Here is a 21,187-nt window from a genome sequence, read left to right on the forward strand (position 1 = left end):
CTCCATAATATTTCATGTTTTGTAATAAATCTGCAAAAAACATTAAATGTCAACCACAGCTATTTAGGATTCAGCTTCTTGGCTTCAAAGTCATGAATAAATTAGTGATGCACCGACATTTTGTCAATTTTATAATGAAAATCAGATCGCTGTTGCCGCCTCAATTCAAGCGGCATGAAATGATCATCTCTTTCTCTTTGCTTCTAGTTATAGCACAACATAAACATGAATGAATCAGAAGGTATGTTGAAAGAAACTGAAATGTATCATGTCTCACATGTCTTTCAACCATGGAAAGATATCAATAAAACAGCTTGTAAACAATATCACATAATGTTACATTTACCTCAGAAAAGACATTCAATGTCCATATAGCTCATTAGTTAGCTAAAAAAATTAACTGGAGGATGATTGTGCAAGAATGATTGTGACGACTTACTTTAGTGGAAGTTTGACAAATCTTTTCATTTTGGCCTTTCTCTTTCAACACTGCAGTGACCAGTGTCCTCACAGCCTAGAAATAAAAAGCCAAAAGGCAATAAATCTGGTTCTCCACATGCTTCACATGTGGAACGTGAACCTCTAAATACTTAAATCATCTGTCTTGTTTGAGTGCTTTACCTGAGCTTGAATGAGGGAGCAGGGGAACTCAAACCTTGTCTTCAAAGTTTCAGTCATCTCCAGAAATCATGAATGACGCCCCATACTAAAAACAAACATCATATGGAAAATGTAATTTAGTCACCATAAAAAGGCATTCACAGTCCATTTTATTTGCAAAAAGACATTCAATGACAAAAAAATATATATATTTGATTGGCTAGTGGAACAATTGTCTGATGGCAGGTGAATGGAGAGGAGGTGTTGAAAAAGTAAAAGGGATCGATAATGCTAGTTGAAAATAAAACAAATGATCACATTGATAAAAAATTAGGAAGCCAAACATTTCTTCACAATAATTATTTAATTTCTGATTAATGGTGCACAAGTTCAATAATGTGCACTGACAATATAAAAAAGGACACTACCTACACTACACATAAGTTCAGGTTTGTTAAGACCTCTTTAAATGTTTTTGAAAGACATTTTGGTTACGCTTTACAATAAAGGTCTCATTTGTTAACATTAATGTATTAACTAACATGAACTAAGAATGAGAAATACATTTGTACAGTATTTATTAATCTTTGTTAATGTTAGTGAATAAAAACCCAGCTGTTTAATGTTTGTTTGTGTAAGTTCACAGTGCATTAGCTAATGATAACACATGCATTTGATTTTAGTAATGTATTAGTAAATGTTGAAATTAACATTAAAGGTGCCCTAGAACATTTTTTTAAAAGATGTAATATAAGTCTAAGGTGTCCCCCTGAATGTGTCTGTGAAGTTTCAGATCAAAATACCCCATAGATTTTTTTCATTCATTTTTTTAACTGCCTATTTTGGGGCATCATTAACTATGAGCCGATTCAGGGTGTGTGGCCCCTTTAAATCTGGTGCTCCACGCCCGCGGAGCTTGCGCTTGCCTTAAACAACATATAAAAAAAAGTTCACACAGCTAATATAACTCTCAAAATGGATCTTTACAAAGTGTTCATCATGCAGCATGTTTAATCGCGCAAGTACAGTGTTTATTTTGATGTTTACATTGATTCTGAATGAGTTTGAGGCTGTGCTCCGTGGCTAACGGCTAATGCTACACTGTTGGAGAGATTTATAAAGAATGAAGTTGTGTTTATGAATTATACAGACTGCAAGTGTTTAAAAATGAAAATAGCGACGGCTCTTGTATCTGTGAAAACAGTAATAAACGATGGTAACTTAAACCACATTTAACAGTACATTAGCAACATGCTAACGAAACATTTAGAAAGACAATTTACAAATATCACTAAAAATATCATGTAATCATTAATCATGTCAGTTATTATTGCTCCATCTGCCATTTTTTGCTATTGTCCTTGCTTGCTTACCTAGTCTGATGATTCAGCAGTGCACATCCAGACGTTCTGGCCTTGTCTAATGCCTTTCATCCAGACGTTAATGCTGGCTGCCCTTGTGTAATGCCTCAATCATGAGCTGGCATATGCAAATATTGGGGGCGTACACCCCGACTGTTACGTAACAATCGGTGTTATGTTGAGATTCACCTGTTTTTCGGAGGTCTTTTAAACAAATGAGATTTACACAAGGAGGAGGAAACAATGGAGTTTGAGACTCACTGTATGTCTTTTCCATGTACTGAACTCTTGTTATTCAACTATGCCGAGGTAAATTCAATTTTTGAATCTAGGGCACCTTTAACTAAGCTTAATAAATGCTGTAGTATAAGTATGTAAGTATTAATTTTTAGTTCATGTTAACCAAAGTAGTTAACTAATGTTAACTAATGAAATGTTGAGCATAAGAAATGAAATTTCTTATGCTCAACAAATACAGTAAAAACAGTAATATTGTGAAATATTACAATTTAAAATAATGGTTTTCTATTGCAATATATTTTACAATGTAATTTATTCCTGTGATGTTAAATCTGAATTTTCAGCATCATTACTCCAGTCTTTAGTCTTCACTGGTTTGAATCCTATCTCACAGGAAGGTTTTTGTAGGGTTGCTTGGAGAGGGGAGGTATCCAAAGCTCATCTACTGACCACAGGGGTTCCTCAGGGTTCAATTCTTGGACCCCTCCTCTTCTCCATTTACACTACATCACTTGGTCCCATCATACAGGCACATGGTTTCTCCTACCATTGCTATGCTGATGACATGCAACTCTTCCTTTCATTCCAACCAGATGATCCCACAGTAGCTGCACGAATCTCAAGATGTCTGGCGGACATCTCAGCATGGATGAAGAACATCATCTGCAGTTCAACTTAGCAAAGACTGAGCTTCTCGTCTTCCCTGCCAATCTGACTCTAAAGCATGATTTCAGCATCCAGCTAGGTACATCCTCGATTACCCATCAAATTTAGCCAGAAATCTTGGAGTAATCCTTGATGACCAGCTGACCTTCACAGATCACATTTCAAAGACAGCTCGATCATGCAGGTTTGCACTGCACAACATCAGGAAGATCAGGCCTTTCCTAACTGAGCATGCAACACAACTTCTCGTCCAGGCCCTGGTCATCTCTAGGCTTGACTACTGCAATGCTCTTCTGGCTGGACTGCCATCATGCACAATCAAGCCTTTACAATTGATTCAGAACGCTGCAGCACGTCTCGTCTTTAATGAGCCCAAAAGAGCCCGTGTCACACCTATCTTCATCTCTCTGCACAGGCTACCACTTGCTGCTCGCATCAAATTCAAGGCGTTGGTGCTTGCTTACAGATCTACCACAGGCTCAGCACCCTCCTACTTCCACTCACTCTTACGAGTCTACACTCCTACCAGAATCAATCTCCAGAACACTCTTGTTCACATTTCTTTGCTGGTGGAATGATCTTCCTGCCTTCATCCGGAATGCAGAATCCCTGGCAATATTCAAAAGACAGCTGAAAACTCATCTCTTTCGTGAGAACTTAAAGGGTTAGTTCACCCAAAAATGAAAATTCTGTCATTTATTACTCACCCTCATGGCGTTCTACACCTGTAAGACCTTCGTTAATCTTTATAAAGATATTTTTGTTGAAATCCGATGGCTCCGTGAGGCCTGCACAGGGAGCAATGACATTTCCTCTCTCAAGATCCATAAAGGTACTAAAAACATATTTTTTAAATCAGTTCATGTGAGTACAGTGGTTCAATATTAATATTATAAATGAGAATATTTTTGGTGCGCCAAAAAAAACAAGTAACGTCTTATTTAGTGATGGCCGATTTCAAAACACTGCTTCATGAAGCATCGGAGCATAATGAATCAGCGTGTCGAATCAGCAAACCAAAGTCACGTGATTTCAGCAGTTTGGTGGTTTGACACACGATCCGAATCATGATTCGATACGCTGATTCATTTGTGCTCCGAATCTTCTTGAAGCAGTGTTTTGAAATCGGCTATCACTAAATAAGTTGTTATTTAGTTTTTATTTTGCCGCACCAAAAATATTCTCATTGCATCATAATATTAATATTGAACCACTGTACTCACATGAACTGATTTAAATATGTTTTTACAAAAATATCTTAATTTGTGTTCCGAAGATTAACAAAGGTCTTACGGGTGTGGAACGGCATGAGGGGGAGTAATAAATTACATTATTTTCATTTTTGGGTGAACTAAACCTTTAAAGGTGCCCTAGAATTAAAAATTGTATTTATCTTGGCATAGTTAAATAACAAGAGTTCAGTACATGGAAATGACATACAGTGAGTTTCAAACTCCATCGTTTCCTCCTTCTTATATAAATCTCATTTGTTTAAAAGACCTCAGAAGAACAGGTGAATCTCAACATAACACCGACTGTTACGTAACAGTCAGGATCATTAATATGTACGCCCCCAATATTTGCATATGCCAGCCCACGATTGAGGCATTACACAAGGGCAGAACGTCTGGATCATCAGACTAGGTAAGCAAGCAAGGAAAACAGCGAAAAATGGCAGATGGAGCAATAATAACTGACATGATCCATGATATCATGATATTTTTAGTGATATTTGTAAACTGTCTTTCTAAATGTTTTGTTAGCATGTTGCTAATGTACTGTTAAATATGGTTAAAGTTACCATCATTTCTTACTGTATTCACGGAGACGAGAGCCGTCGCTATTTTCATTATTAAACACTTGCAGTCTGTGTAATTCATAAACACAAATTCATTCTTTATAAATCTCTCCAACAGTGTAGTGTTAGCCAGTTAGCCACAGAGCACAGCCTCAAATTCATTCAATATCAAATGTAAACACCCAAATAAATACAATACTCACACAATCCGACGCATGCATTCAGTATGCATGACGAACACTTTGTAAAGATCCATTTTGAGGGCTATATTAGCTGTGTAAACTTTGTTTATGCTGTGATAGAGTCGAGAGCTCGGGAGGGGGTGGAGAGTGCACGATTTAAAGGGGCCGCAACCTGAAATCGGCTTGTTTCTAATGATGCCCCAAAATAGTCAGTTAAAAAAATTAATTTAAAAAAAATCTATGGGGTATTTTGAGCTGAAACTTCACAGACACATTCAGGAGACACCTTAGACTTATATTACATCTTTTAAAAAAAAGTTCTAGGGCACCTTTAACCTCATCCTTAAAAAAAAAAAACCTTACCTATCCTTTCACTTCCTTTAATCCTTCTCTATTGTAGCTTATGATACTCTAAGCAATGCCTAAAACTTGTATTGTGAGCACTTCTTTCTTGTGTCTATTTGCCTCGTCATGATGACTCGCTTGTTTTATTCCTCACTTGTAAGTCACTTTGGATAAAAGCATCTTCCAAATGAATAAATGTAAATGTAAATGTTCAGTGTCACATGATCCTTCAGAAATCATTCTAATATGCTGATTTGCTGCTCAAGAAACATTGTTATTAATGTCAATGTTGAAAACAGTTGTGCTGCTTAATATTTTTGTGGAAACCGTGATACAGTTTTTCAGGAACCTTTGATGAATAGAAAATGTATTTACTGTAAATTTTGACCAATTCAATGCATTCGTTCTGAATAATAATATACATTTCTTTCAAAATAAAAATAATCTTAGTGACTCCAAACTTTTGAACGGTACCTATAACTTCTTATTGAATTTAAGACTCAAAATTAGAAGGAACAGAATTTCTTAAATGTGAATATGCAACTGCGAATCAAGTCATAAGATGAAAAAATGAAGTAATTTGAAGACATTTTTAGGATCAGCCCTCATTTCCTGAAATGAAGAAAATGACATACAAACTGACATCATCTGTTAAAAAGAAGAAAAGAACAGCTGTGTGTCCATTTCATCTCAACGCCTTATCACTCAGATCACAGGTGTCAAGAGATCAACCACGCCAAACAGGTGCAATGGGACAAAAACCGCCTTCAGGGCAATACTATTAGACTGAAATTAGAATAACCCAACACCACTTCAAACTAATGTAATCTAAGGTGAAATTAAATAAAGGCCTGAGACATATAGTCTGCTTGCATCTAAACTCAGAAGATACAACCATCTGACAGATGGCACTGGCAACCACATCAATGGGATGCATTATTCACAAGTGACTTCTGCCAAAGCTTCAATGTCTGTCCAGTTGCGGACCGCCGACTTTGGCGTCTCATATGTTGTCTCATATGGACTCCCGGCGTAGGGTAATGGGATTACCAGCCGTTCGTTTGACTGACACTGGCTGATGGCCACTGGAGATTGAGGTTTATACCATGGCACATGGGAGAAAGACAGACAATGCAAGCCCTAAAATGCTGCCCCTCCCCTCATGGGACTGATATCTGACAAGTGCTGCGTGTGCGTGATGAAATACCTGCTGTGTTTCCATACAGCGTGACAGTTTTACTACAGCAGTTCTACTGACAGCAAAGAGCGGCTTGGGCAAATCAGGTAAGATTCGAAATTCATTGACTTACGTCCATTTAGTACACGAGTTCAAGTGCTACTTTATTACTATAAATGTGGATTTTATGTTGTTGTAGATTGGAACTGGGTGATAATTTGGAGACAAAATCAAAATATCTTCAGAACAAACCCAGAATGATTAGTTTAAGCTTCTTAGTTTGAGAATTATGTGCATTCAGTATTGGAAGATGATAAAAAAATGCAGTGAGAAAATGCTATAAAACAATCAAATTTTAAAATTGTCATCCTTTTTATAGGGAGAGGTTTGTATGCAAATGTCGACATACTAGTTGTTTGTTTTATCATATCATTATTTCACACAAGCTTTTGTCAGCAAAGCAGAGAATTAAAAATATTCCAGGGATTTCCAGCCTGTGGTTACTTGTCCAAATGCACAAAAGCTTCAGCTCTGGACTGCTTGCTCTGCACTGCTTGTGTGTCCACAATAATGCTTCATTGTTTAAGTGATGCTGTGTTTAAGTCACTGGCTAGACTACAATATGTCAGTTTTCAAATGATACCATGGTACTACCACAATGGACATGTATCACAGTAACAGCTCCACGTATTTTTCGAATCGCCTTGTAAACACCATTTTACATGAATAAAGCAATCATTCAATGCCATGGTATTACCATAGTATCACCACAGGACGTTTTTAGGGTTAGCTGGCTGCGAATATTAATTTAGCTCCAAATTTGTGAGATGGAATATTGTTATTCAATTCCAAATATGTGTTAAGCAATGGAAGAAACGTTGCTGTTTGTATATTGCTGTAATACAGGAAAGCCGCTAACGAGCAGCTGTCAGTTTCACTGAATCATTCTATAATGTTTATATTAACTTATAGTTAATAATGCTGGCGTCACATAAACATGCAGGCTGATGTGACATACATGATATTCTTACCCAGAGAACTCCTATATTCCTCTGAAGTTAAGATGCACTTTGCTAACTTTTTCGTGAAACCCTCCAAGCGGCAACATGCTTCTATGGTGCGCATGGAGGACCAAACACCGAAAAAGCGTTACGTTAATGTCACAGATATTTCTTAACATTTTAACTGCAAAACCATTAGATTAAGTTTAGTTTAGTTACATTATGGCAGTTTTACATTTAGAAGTACTAATACTTAAGTGTTAATTGAGGTCTTTCTTTAAAATACAACAAACAAAAAACAGATTTATCAAATGCCAGAGCATTTTATGAATTACATTAAACATATAGGCCAAACATTACCTATATACACATCTCTTACATGCATAGTGACTAAATGTGGCTGTATTATTTACTACATTATTTTAGATTATATTATTGATTATATTGTTTTATTTTTTAATATATACATTTTCTATATATTTCTCCCTACATTATAATTTTTTTTTTTACTAAAAATAATTTTAACCATATGATTTTTTAACCGTAAAAGTACATGTATGTCTTTTAATTTAGAATATAATTTTGACTGAATGTTGTGAAATATTAGTTAATAAATGAAAAGGTGTTTAAGTAGCTTTTTTTTTTTTTTTTAAATGCACACATTGTGAAACAAGAACAGTGTAAACCAATACGAATTATATTATATTATATTAGTTTATACACAGTCAGTGACTCACATTTTATTGAAAAATTAACTGGGTATTAGTAGTTAAACAGTCGAAGAGCATGATATACGAGCTGCTACACAATATAGAAAATACAGGCTACGCAAACAGGAGATAAATCTAACATGTTAAGTACAGTGCGAGTAATAAATAACTGTGTTGTTGAGCACTGGAAACGTGGTTTTACACGGGTTAATAGTGGCACTTCACTCGCTCGCGCTGCCATTGGCTCGTCTCGTGCAGCGCACCGACTGCGACTCGAGTGCACGCGCTGACACTCACGCGCATGCGTCTCACTTTACTCCTCAGCCTTTGAAAACTCAGAGAGCTCAATTAAAAGACCATGTCCGCCATCGGGCGTCTACAGTCCTCGGTGTCCTTATTTAAACCAAATTCTCCATGAAATAGCATTATCCCGTGGCCTCAACAATGGCCAGTTCGGTGAGTAGGGCTTTACCTGTTATATCGGTGCGATGTTTTGGATCTCCAGTGCCTCTGTTCGTTTTCGTCTGGTTTGGAAAGACGCATATAGGCTTTTCCAGCCATATTTCCATCGGAATACTGGAGTACAGAAGAACTAGTGGAGTCGTGCGTTTCCAGTGTATTAGTGCATGTCTGCAAAAGTGATGCGCTTGAAAGATTTCAAACAAAAGGAGGGCATTCAATAACAAATATTCAGAAATCTGACAGAATGCTTTGTTTCTGTCATTTATTAAACTTATGATTCGACATTAATAATTATTTTGCTTTACATTCGTGCGTCTATAGAGTGGTTTTAACACGCACACACTCGGATCACACTGTTCTTTTATACTTCATAATTGGCGACATCATTATAAAGTGAACATTTGGGTGTTTTAGGGTGCCGTTCAGGTGAAGCTGGAACTCGGTCATCGTGCCCAGGTCCGAAAGAAACCCACCGTGGAAGGTTTTACGCACGACTGGATGGTGTTTGTCCGCGGACCGGAGCACAGCAACATTCAGCATTTTGTGGAGAAAGTCGTGTTTCATCTACACGAAAGTTTCCCGAGACCAAAAAGAGGTATGTGAAGCGATTTATTGTAATTGTGGACTCTTTTGACTAGAAAAGCTGGGATGATGTGTGATCCAGACTGAATGCACCTTGATGCTTGCAGACCTTGTCTGATGGTCTACTGTAGCGCTGCAGGGACAAAAAGTGCTAGATGTATCAGCGATGCATAAATAAGTATTTTTAGCGAAAAGTATTTTGTTTTCCTGTGTGTTTAAATGTGGATGACTTGTTTGTCTCTTTCTGTTACCATTGACAACGCGCGGTAATGAGCGCGCGACAACTTATAAAAAGTTTCCAGAATAATGCGCTAGAATAATAACTCCGTTTTATCCTTTGGTTAGTGGACTTGTATATTGTATTCTAATCGAAATGTAGGGGGTTTCTAATCTCTGACAGTTAAGTTCAAATTAACGTTTTGGTCAGAGCAAACTGAATAAAACGCGTTATTTTCGCGTCGTAATGAAAATAATGAGACCGGAGTTTTAAAAACATATTTTTATTTATTTTTATTTTTTTTGCTTTGTTTGTCTCATAATTTGAAATAATAATCACATTTTTATTCCCTATTCCTCAATTAAAATTGTATACAGGTAAAAATGTATCTCTATATACTCTCCCATATTGTGCTGTTTTTGTGGGTCCAGTAAGTACGTGGAAAGTGTTGCAACCTTCCCCGTCTGGTTAGACATGATATTAATTTCTTGATTTTCAAAAATGTAAATCTGTGGCTGTTATATGTCAAACATGAGAACATACTGATTCAGATAATACCAGTTATGTCATTTTAAGTTTATTAAACAGTTACCGCCAAATTGTTTTCTGTTATTTACAGTCTTCTACAATCACCTCAGAAGGTTGTTGGGCATGTATGAAAGAGATTTCAACCCCTGTAACTCATTCTCATGGTGTTACAATGTTTCCCATAGTTATTATAGTTCACATATACTATTATTAGACAACACCAACAACAGGACAGTGTGTGTGTGTGTGTGTGAGAGAGAGTGAGAGAGAGGGGTAATGAAAGCGTCTGGTGGTCTGAAAGGAGGAATGTAGGAGTAGCGGTTGATGAAAGCCTTGGAAGGAATTAATTAAAATATTTGCTGGTTTCCTCCCCTCGCCTGAAGTGTTTAAGCTAAGTTTGCTGTGACGTGCAGGGGGAAATGCTGGAGAAAGTCACTGTCATTACACACCATTTGAGGTGAACATTTGCACTTTATTGAGAACAGTTGTGAGATCTACTTTGTTCCAACCAACTATTGCATGGGGTGTTTTTAGCGCAAATTGTGCATATATGTCACAAAGATAAGTGGATTTTTAATCACAGAAATGTACAGTCGCATGCATCCTCGCATGACAGAATTGTACTGTAGCTAAATTGTTTTGATTTAACATTTTGAAGCTTTCTAAGACTGGGTTTTATTGCTGTGGTGAGAAGTCAAGCCACAGAGATTGGAAAATTGCACAGAAGGACTTAAGTTTATTTTGCTTCTGTGGACAGCTCAAGATGCATGACTTCAAATGTATGCTAATATTTCCCTCATTCCTTTGCGTATAGGTTTCGTACTATGCCCGCTGCCGCAGGTTTGATTTATGCCACAGAGTCGTTATGTTTACGTAAGATCTGAAAGGGATGTGTGCTTCAGATCTGCTCTCGGGCTGTATGCGCGTGCTGGTGACAGTGTGGTGAAAATCTCCCCTGCTATATTTATTTTCTCAAAACATTAAAACAGACTGTAAATCTAGGGCCGGACCTAATTTGGAAACCACTCGAAACATGCTCCTGAAGCTCTTCGTTGACAAGACGCACATTAAATGTGGGTTTGCTTGAACTTCTAGCCCCTCTCCCCTTTTCTTTGGCAAATGTCTTCCAAGGGCTGCTGAAAAAAAAATGTAAAAGCAGCAGGGGGATACTTAACCTCTAATAAATCCTGCCTTATGACACCAGCTTTTAGAGATCCTACCAAACACCGCCTTCGACATGTGTATATATACCTAAAATGTTTTTGCATTTTGACGAATTGGTAGTCTAAGTACTTCCTGAGGACTGCAGCTTTGTTTATAATGGATCCAAAGCGTTTGCTTCAGAATGAACTCGGGGAAGAGGGTTTAAATCACTTAAGTTAATGTAGATAGATGTACATACTTTATGTTAATGACACCTGGAACAGGATTTCCCTTGAAATTTGAATGTCGAATGATTACTTTTGTGAAATTATAGTCCTCATTAGACCCAGAACAAGTCAAAACGGTGATGAATAAACACTTTGAATATTTACATTTTCTTGAACGCCGTGAAAAATAGACGTCAGAATCAAACACCCCATGTGGCCTTCTGCGTACTCGCAAGATAATTCACAACAGGACTCTCCGTGGAGGGGATGGATACAGAAACCTGCTTTCTTAGACTTAGAATTTATGGTGCGCTTGTAAGGTAAACAGTCAGGCTTATTATTTGGGGTCCCGGGAGGCTACGCCACCCCCCTCTCCCCCGCCTCTCCCTCCTCAGGGCTTTGATCAGTGTTAGCCGGTGTCGAGACGAGCCGAGGGGAAGTTAGAGGGAAACCTTGCGCACAGACGGGCTTGTGTTTGACAGTTTAATACCAACAGTCTCACCATACTGCCCTGAAAGGAACAGCTGCTCACACACTCACTGAGTTCTCCAAAACTCTTTACTCTAGTAGGGTGTGTTCTGTGGGAGTAAGTCCCTTTTCTCTCTCTCCTTGTTTTGTGTTTGAAGCCTTGGTAGTATTCGATGTTACCCCTTTCACAGCTGTTGTAGATTACACATGTTGCCTCCCTGTCTCTCACAGGGTTATGTGCTTCCTTGTGCTTTTCTCACAGTAATGCAGAATGTGACTTTTTTTTTTTAAGTATCCACCTTCCTAGATGTAGCTGGACAAAAAGCCTTATGATAGTTCACCAAAAAATTCTTATCAAGTCTTTCCAAACCAGACTTTCTTTATATTATAACACACACACACACAAACAGTATTGGACATAATTGACTTTCATTGTATCTTCTTTTGTGTGAAGAAAGGTTTTACTGGTTTGGAGTGACTTGAGGGTGAGTAAGTGATGACAGAATTGAAATTTTTGGGTCAACTATCCCTTTTAAGGTCTTTCAATTGGTGCTTTTGTGGATGTTTCCCAATTTCAGAAATCATAGCTACCTGGACATTTAAACAAAGGTGAAAAGTGTTTTTTTTTTTTTTTTTTTTTTTTTTTTTGGGCTGGGATAAAGCGAGCGAACAGCCATGATTAGCAGGCATGCTGTGTAGCCTTGGAAACCTGATATTTTGTGCTAGCGCAGGAATAGGGGGGCAACAAACCCAAATAAATGGAGTGGAACATGGACGTTCATTTCACCTGCACCCATCTATGCCAGTTATACTCTCAAAAACATATAAATGTCTGGATTTTGGTTGGTGACAAGTCGCCATCCTCTACTTTGCAGAAGAAAACGTTGGTGTTTCTATTCTTTTAGCCAGGGACACAAACATTTGTCTGACAATCTTGCGTCAATTAGGCATCCCATTCAGATACTGAGGTAAACAGCTGCCCACACTAGGTGATGAGGGAGTGCAGAATGTGTGTGATGTATTTTTGTATTTACTGAATTTATCTAGCCTTTTTATTGGTGAGGGTATAAAGAGGAAATGATAAAAGAAGATTGTATCATCATTACATCAGTAGACCATGTCAGTATGTCTCTGAATTTGCTAGATTTGACAGTACACTTGAGCCCAATTGCTGGAAGAGCTTAAAATAACATCATCCTTCTTCTGTTTTTACTGCAGCAGCCCCATACAGTTTCATCTATGCTCTCTGGTGTTCTATGGAGAAAATAGTCCTTCGGTCTCTGTAATATAAACTCTGAGGTGGCATTCTTGCGGCAAAATTCATTGTTGTCAGATTTGTAAAGGATGCTCCTATATGTTAATTGAGATATTAGAAACAAACAAATGAGTAGTGCTTTCTTGTGAAAAACTAGCTGCTGTGAGTCAAGGGTTGGACTGAAATCCTTCCCAGTATTTGTCTTCATCTATTGCTAAGGTGTTCTGAGTGTTTTTTTAATGGTGTTGCTAGGGTGTTACCTACTGGTAAGATACTGCAAAACTGAGACAGTCCACTCATAACAGAGACAGTCCACTCATAAATATATGAATGAGAGAAATGTAACCCTCAACAGTGCTGGTCCTCTTTTTCAGCTGCCTTGTAGGATGACCACCTGTGTCGCATTTTGCAGGACAGTCCCGAAATAGGGAGCTTTTTGTAATAGTTGAAAATGCGTTTGGTGTTTTAAAAATCCATTTGTGTAGCTGTCATGTTCTAGCTAGAGTGGGAAAATGATGAACCAATGCTTTCGTAGAGAGGGTTTTTTTCCCTGCTGATGACAACTATGTGGACTGCCAAAGGAACCAGTGTAGACCTCATCAAAAGTCATTAAATACAGCTACACCAGCCAGGACTTCTTCTAGACACATACTGGATAACTGCCTGATTAAAACTGCGAGATCCAACTTTCCACTTTTATCAGGATAAGCTTGTGCTTGCTATTAAGCTTGTGTATATTTCTGTTAAAGCTGTTAAGTTATTAAGCAATATCTCATGTAAGTTTTTCCTTTGTGTTTTATATAACGACCAATAGGAGGTGCTCTAGGCATGTTGTTTTGACTGGTTTTCCCATAGACTGTAAAAAAAAAAAGATGGACAGCGTATCTGTAGAAAGATGAAGCCAAAATATCCCAGTAACGGTCGTTGCCGATTAAGTCGCTTGGAGACTCAATTGCAAGCACAGCTGTCAATCATGATGTTACATCCCTTTTTTTTTTTTTTAGCATCAAAAAACTAAAACCAAACTTATTCGGAAAACAACTTGAATATAGCTCTGCGTGATGAGAACTACCTAAAATGACAGAAACGATCTTTGAAAAAAAAAAAATTATTTGAAATGTAATTGGATTTTTTAGTTTAGCTCGCATCCCATTTGATTACATGGAGTGGGCGGGGTTTAAGACCTATACTGCAGCCAGCCACCAGGAGGCAATCAAAATGCTTTGGCTTCACTTTTCAGGACTTGTGCGGCACACTTGGGTTTTCCCTGAAGAGATAGACATTGCTGTTAAAAACAAAAGTTAAAGAGTGATGCACGTTTTTACCTTGAAATGAGAGTTCTGTGTCTTTATTAAAATCAACAAATACAAGTTAAAGATGCACTGAATGTGGTAAAACTCATTTATTGTTTGCACAATCTAATAATAAAGGAAAATAAACTAGTTGCTACTTAAGGAAATTTATTTTAGTGTAAAATGTGATTTATTTATTTTTTACCTACTATAGCCTGTTATTCAGTTCATTATATTTAGTAGACTGAATATGTCCCATAGCCTAAATTACATTGTATCACTCGTACCTGGGCAAATTGAGTGATAGTCACAGAGCCAGTCACAATTAACAAAGCTTATTTGGCGATTTAAAACATTAACATGATGTCATAGCAAATAAGCTTTCCAACTAATGTAAAAAAAAAAAAAAAAAAAAAATCAATATCACACACGTGTCCCACATTGTCCCACAAATATACTGTCTTGCAACAGAGCAATAACCTGCTCTGTTCACCTTTGCTGCCTTGGTTTCCCAAAGTATTTTTCCTAGTCTTTTTTTAAAAGGTAAGGTCTTTAAGACCTTTTTTAAAAAGGTCTTAAAGAGTTATAAGCCATGAACCAAACCAACTATGACAATGCTATGAGATGAATCACAACATTATAATCTTGATTTGAAGCAAAACAGTATTAGAATATTGGACAGAAAGACAAAAGCGAAATGAGGGAAAGAACTAAAGCATTGCAAATGACTTTCGAAATAAAAACAATGTGTGTGTATATATATATATATATATATATATATATATATATATATATATATATATATATATATATATATATATATATATATATATATATATATATATATATATATATAATATATTAAAAACTATTTATTGAAAGATATTGATTATAGATAAAGAAACAATATATTTTAAAGTTATTGCAAAATATGCATAACTATATATACAATTTTTTATATCGTATGATGTAAGGAAACATTCCCAATTCTTCATAGGATTGAGTAGCCGCTAAAGAGTTTTTCTGGCATGATTTGCTTGTTTCTATTCTCTGAAGATTTCTTTACAGGTTCATGGGTATCATTTTTCACAATGAATTCAGCATTGAATTTAAAAATAAGTTGAAATACTGCAGATTGACAGCTTAAACAAAAGCATATACTGTATCATTGATTAACAACATTGAATGGGGTTTTTACTTCTGGAACCCAACTGTTTAAAAACTGTCCTGCCTTTCAGTTAAAAGAGCCAGTTGCCTGCTTGTTTACTTTATTTTCAGATTTTATTCCTGATTTGAAATATGTTACTGTCCATGTCAAATTTAAAATTCCATAGTTGACTTTTGAACCTTTTGTCATTCCAAACCTGTATCATTGACTTCCATGAGAACACAAAACAACGGTGTACTGGTTGTTTATTTCCACGCAGTTACAGAGATTGATGACTGGAGGCTTCATAAGGGACTCGCAAAGTACTATAAAATATCCTTCATGTGAGGAACAACATCTAAAAAATCTTCATGTCAGTGGGCGTTTTACAACTGCAATTTGAGAACCACATTAGATTTTTAAATGATTTTGTGACACTGGCTCTGTCAACCAGATTAATGATCAAAAAGAACGATTCATTCACAGATTGGGCATTGTTAGTTCTCTCATTAACATGCCAAGATAAGATAGAGCAGATGTCAACATTTTCAGTGATTGAGTCGTACAGACCACGTTTATGATGCTTTGTTTCCTTTTTAAACCCCGGATGCTCTAGTGCCTATTTATTGTAAGTGCATGGAAAAAATCGGCCAGTTCGTGCATTTCTCCTGTGTTTGGGCAGGAGCAAAGTCACATGGTTTTTGAATAACCAGCATGAGGGTGAGTAAAAGATGAGATAATTTGAGTGAAGTACTACCATAAATGACCAAAAATGGAATGAAATCATCCTTTAGATGCATTCCAAACATCATTGACAATATTTAGTGCTATTCGATCTCTTTAATGTTTTTGACGCTGATAGGTCATTCATCAGTGCCACTCAGCTCTCCCTTCTTGTGGTCCCATAATGATCAGGTCAACATGTTTGCCTGTAGGCCTCTTTTCCTGAGACTTCTGTAAGCCTTTTAACTTTGCGTCCTGCTCATTGACTCAGCCCGAGCAGGAGTTAGGGTTGTGTTAGTGTCTTATCTTGCATATGCACAGAAAACCACAGAGTTTAAGCCCTCCTCAGGCAAGGTATGGCTTAGATGTCAGTGGGGGCTGCCTTCCTTTCCGCCCCTATTCTTCTGTGCGCTTGCCAGACCTCTTTCTCCTTGACGGGAAGTGATCCATCCTTGGGATGGATATGAACTGACTCCCTGCAGAGTGGAATTGAGGAGCGTAGGAATTTTATTCTGACAGAAAGTATGATTTATGAAATTGTAGACGTGGGGGCAAAATTGGGGAAGTGCCTTTTTGTTTTGGAGAGCCAAAGCGCTACTGTCCCAAAAAGTCTATACTTATAACTTGTGAAATGCTCAATGATTTGCGATATATGTGTTGTTGATGATGATGATGATGATGATGATGATGATTAACTTGTGACAGCAAAATTAATGAAGCAATTTGTATACACATGGATAAGTATTTCTGATTGGTGAGTTCTGTCCCAAAGCATCGTCTTTATCTTGAAGTTAATTGCTGAATTTATGAAACTGTCCATTTCATTTCTCAGCAAATTGCTTGGCTGTCTGCTTCAATTTGTTGGATAAAAATGTCAGTTTTGGAAGCACTACTGGCTTTTTGTGCATTACATTTTTAACAGGTTTCCAACAAGCCTTTCTGACTATCTCTCCATGCATGGTTGCACTCTTATAATGTAATCTTTTGAAATGATTGTACATTTTATGAGCAGTCATTAACTATGATTTCATTACTGGCATAGTGAGCTGTGAGCATCTTGCAATCGTGTCATTCTCTTGTTCGACAGCGCACACACACCGAGCAAAAATAATTGGGTCTCTGTGGCTGTATTGCATGATATGTCTCCCCCTACATGTGGAATAAATTCTGCCAATTGGGAGTGTGAGTGTCACACATTTCTATTTCCCATCATGCCTGACTGTCAAATCTCTTCCCAGCGAAGGAACTCGCAGTGATCTTTTAACCATGCACATATCATTAAACTGTGAAGGCATGGCTGTTGCCAGCTCATACTTTGACCCGTTTAACATGTCACATGTTTGTGGCTTGTAAAAATTCACCTTTTTGAATATCTTACATGCACAGTATGGCACACTGTGAATATGTTGGACCTTATTTATAATAGCGTTAACCTCCAGTTATTGCACTGCAATCGTGTGTGTGTGTGTGTGTGTGGCCTAAAGCTATCTCAAAATTGAATTTGTTATTGCACCGAATAACTTGAACCGACTGTATTATATTACGTATTTATTATTTAATTATTATTACTATTTTCAATTTTTAATGGTATCTGACTATAACTGTATTGGAAATTTAATTTAATTTCCCCATTTTTACATTTAGATTTCACCAAATATTCATTAAAAGTTAATTTTTACTAATTGTAATGATTGACCAACAGTATTAAATGTAATCTTTAGCTAATCTCAAAACGAATATCCATTTTTCGAACAGTACATTAAAATATGTTGATCCCTGTTCACCTGTAACATTTAAAACTATTGATTTTAGTTGTCACAATTTATATTGGGTGCGTCTCAATCAGCTCCCTAGTTCATTAGTCAGGGCAATGATCAGGGAGTCGGCCATTTTAAGGGCTGTCTCAATTGCAGAATCCTTCCAGGGTACTGAAACTTTCCCTAAAAAGTCCCACAATGCATTGTGAAAACCAGGGAGCATCGATGCTCACTATGGTCCCTTAATGGAAGTTCTGACGTGTTAAACTTAAATCACGTGAGCCAACTCCCTACACCTAATGGAGATGTTTTTTTTTTGTTTGTTTGTTTTTTTTAATAAAAACCATTATTTTATTATATTTCAGCATAAACATACATCACTAGATAGGTAATGAACATAATCTAGCTAACATTTAAAAAAAAATTACAGTTTAAATGTTGCACGTATATGTAACAAGCAAATAATTTACCATAATGTACTTTGAACAACATTACAAGCAATGTCAGAAAATATCAGCTCTGCTGTTGTTCATAAATACCAGTGATGTTGTACAATGAGAACGTTGTCACGTCACCGGAAATGGAGTCATAAGTGTCCCAATGTGTAATGAGTCAGCGTCCGTTACTGTCCTTACCAGTGCCCGGATTTGTGTGCACGATATACTGATTCACAAGCTCAGGAGCTAGGGAACTGATTGAGATGCACCCTTTGACAAAATTTAATATTGACCATTTCTCTATTATGAGCCAGGGGTGCGTTTCCAAAAAGCATCGTTAGCCACTATGGTCGCAAGTTCAGTGGAATTGTGTAGGGAACGACACAACTTGTGACCAAAGTTGGCTACGGGAAACGCACCCCAGAACTGTAATATTGATGCATCCATACTAGTGTTGTCAAAAGTACCGACTTGATCCCGAAACTGAAATTTAAAAATTTTAAAAATGTGACGATACCAGCATTTCCTCCTAGCATTATGAGCACTGTTGAGCAGATTCTTAAACATCTCTATGATATGTCTGAGATCAGCTACAATGATCAACGCTTCAAAAACATGTTGTAAATGTACATCAATGACATTCTTTACCGAGCGCTTACACGGAAACACACGGGAACCTTTGAAAGCAGGCATTAGACGCCTGCTTTCAAATGTTCCCACTTTCAAACACTTCCGTGCGTTGATCATTATAGCCAATCTCAGACACATCTATTGAGTGCGTGAACACAATAGCCAATCAGAGGTGTTTAATATAATCATCTGTGTACTTCTGAGGATCATTTATAGATTGGTGTATTCAACGAATCAGTGCAATGAGGAAAAATCTAGTTCCAATCATAATGTGTGTGCCATAATGGATAGCCTTTCCAATTATTCCTTAAAATACGACATTTGACAACAGCCGTGCTTTCAGTACAGTTTTACAACACATTCAAGAAACACAAGGCAGACAGTAGTTTGGAACTAGCATGAACGGCCCTGTAATTGTTTTACGACGCTGCAGAAATTATACCACCTTGTATAGGTGATGCACAAAGGGCTCTGTAGCCATGAAACTCCAGACTGCCTCCTATGCTGGCATGAAAGGAGCGGAAGAGGGAGGGAGAGACAGAATGAAGGGAGAGGGAGGGGGGGAGGCTTGTGAGCAGCAGTCCAAAACAGGAACTGGGCCATAAATGCTGATTTTTTTTCCCCCGGTTTGGTGAGTCAAAGGGGGTGAGGGGGAGATGGGGAGGAGGAAGTGGTTTATTGAAGCATGGTTTATAAGGGCTGTCTGTTGGCAATTCTTTCACTCCTTTGCTTTGTATGTGTGCATGCCATAAAGCATTTGGCTCTGTCTTTTCTTTTCTGCAATCTTGGAAGCTGGAGCTTACGTTTGCATTTATGTTTCTGGCAGGATGCAAACAAGAAAGCGCATGTAATGCATTAGTCATGTTTGCCTAATCAGGTGTCATAAGGATGCAAGTCATTTGGCAGAACCTGATGTGCCAATAAGAACACTAATGCAATCGCAAACAGGGCTAATAGTGTCTTGAAAAAGATTGAAATCACAAATGAACCAGGTCGGAATGAATCCTGTGCTGGTATTGAAGATTTATTTATTCAAAATGACTCCATGAACATTTGGCAAGGCTAGTTTTGATTTATTCACTGTGGCTGATTTGCATGCGAACATATAAACATGGCTGAATAAAAAGACTGATTTTCACTTTCCATTCTACCATCATCTCCACAATCGCTATGATTTACGCAAATTCTTTGTGTGCGTTCAATATCAATTGTTGTACAGCATTTTATAGGCACAGTTAGGAAGCACAAATGTTTTGTCAGTTTTTCAAGCACAAGGAGACTTTAATTTGTAACAGTGTTGCTGGCAGGGATGTGAGACTGAAATCTGACCCACAATTCTGTGCTCTCACTGAGGGGGAATCCTGCTGTGGTCATTGTCCACATGGCAGAACGCAAGAAGTGTAAGCTGACCCAAAAACATGGCTGGGAAAACCGTACACTGCCTGAATTGTCATAAATTCCACAGTTTAGCATAAAAAAGTCTCTACACTCGATCACTGTAGCTTTCATAGTATGAGTTCCATTATAATTTTAAGGCTCAATTATCTAATTTTTTTTTCAGTCAATAAGAAGATCCTGTAGTGCATCTGCATGTTGAATTGCATTATCTTTGAACTGTTGAAAAAATCTGTGGTCTTAAAAATATAGTAAAATTTGATTAAATGGAGCTAAGAGTGTTACACGCTTATGGCCATCTTAAAGCATAATACAAATGGCCGAAATATTTAATAAACAAGCACACATGGTGCTGGCAATGTGTATTACATGTTGCAATTCTGTGGAAATATTTAGAGTTCAATGAGCCTGACTATCAGGCTCATTTTTCATTTTTAACTCTTTCCCCACCAGGGTTTTAAAAAAAAAAAATTGTATAAAGTTGCCAGCCAGCGCCAGCGCCAGCACTTCTTCGCCTGTGTTTTGATCCAGAGATTCTGTACTCTTTCAGAAGATGTGTAATAGCGCCCCCTACCGTATAACAGTGAAAACATGGATTGCTGGAAAATTGTTAATGGCGGAGAAAGAGTTAAATCCAAAGATTAACATCCAAGCTTCTTCCTTTTTTTTTAATCATTATACTTTTTCCTCATCAAAACATCAAAACATTATTAAATATTGTTTGGCACTATGTTAAGCCACCCTGGTCTCATTGTTAATACGTAACTTTCAAAGACACAAAACATGCATTTTTGTACATTTAGAAAGGTGCTGAAATGTACAATATTGACATTTATAGCACTAA

The 21,187-nt window shown here is 37.3% G+C and overlaps 2 protein-coding genes across 6 annotated transcripts in view; one reads left to right on the forward strand and one right to left on the reverse strand.

Annotated features, from left to right (window-relative positions):
• The window catches only part of focad (focadhesin), an 82,843-nt gene extending 75,354 nt beyond the window's left edge, over window positions 1-7,489 (reverse strand). Inside the window, exons 1-3 of one of the 2 annotated variants that reach the window (XM_067399689.1) lie at window positions 7,401-7,489; window positions 622-706; window positions 440-514 (exon numbers count right to left, since the gene is read on the reverse strand). In XM_067399689.1, coding sequence (XP_067255790.1) covers window positions 440-514; window positions 622-678 — 132 coding nt within the window. In that variant the 5' untranslated portion in view covers window positions 679-706; window positions 7,401-7,489. Of the gene's footprint in view, window positions 1-439; window positions 515-621; window positions 707-7,387 lie in introns of both variants that reach the window. The other variant, XM_067399691.1, reaches the window with a different exon arrangement.
• The window catches only part of mllt3 (MLLT3 super elongation complex subunit), a 64,197-nt gene continuing 49,419 nt past the window's right edge, over window positions 6,410-21,187 (forward strand). For 3 of the 4 annotated variants that reach the window (XM_067399692.1, XM_067399693.1, XM_067399694.1), the window contains exons 1-2: window positions 8,409-8,536; window positions 8,957-9,137. In XM_067399692.1, coding sequence (XP_067255793.1) covers window positions 8,525-8,536; window positions 8,957-9,137 — 193 coding nt within the window. In that variant the 5' untranslated portion in view covers window positions 8,409-8,524. Of the gene's footprint in view, window positions 6,477-8,408; window positions 8,537-8,956; window positions 9,138-21,187 lie in introns of those variants that run through there. The other variant, XM_067399695.1, reaches the window with a different exon arrangement.

The sequence above is a fragment of the Chanodichthys erythropterus genome, chromosome 11 (genome assembly GCF_024489055.1).
Source record: "Chanodichthys erythropterus isolate Z2021 chromosome 11, ASM2448905v1, whole genome shotgun sequence".
Taxonomy (NCBI): Eukaryota; Metazoa; Chordata; class Actinopteri; order Cypriniformes; family Xenocyprididae; genus Chanodichthys; species Chanodichthys erythropterus.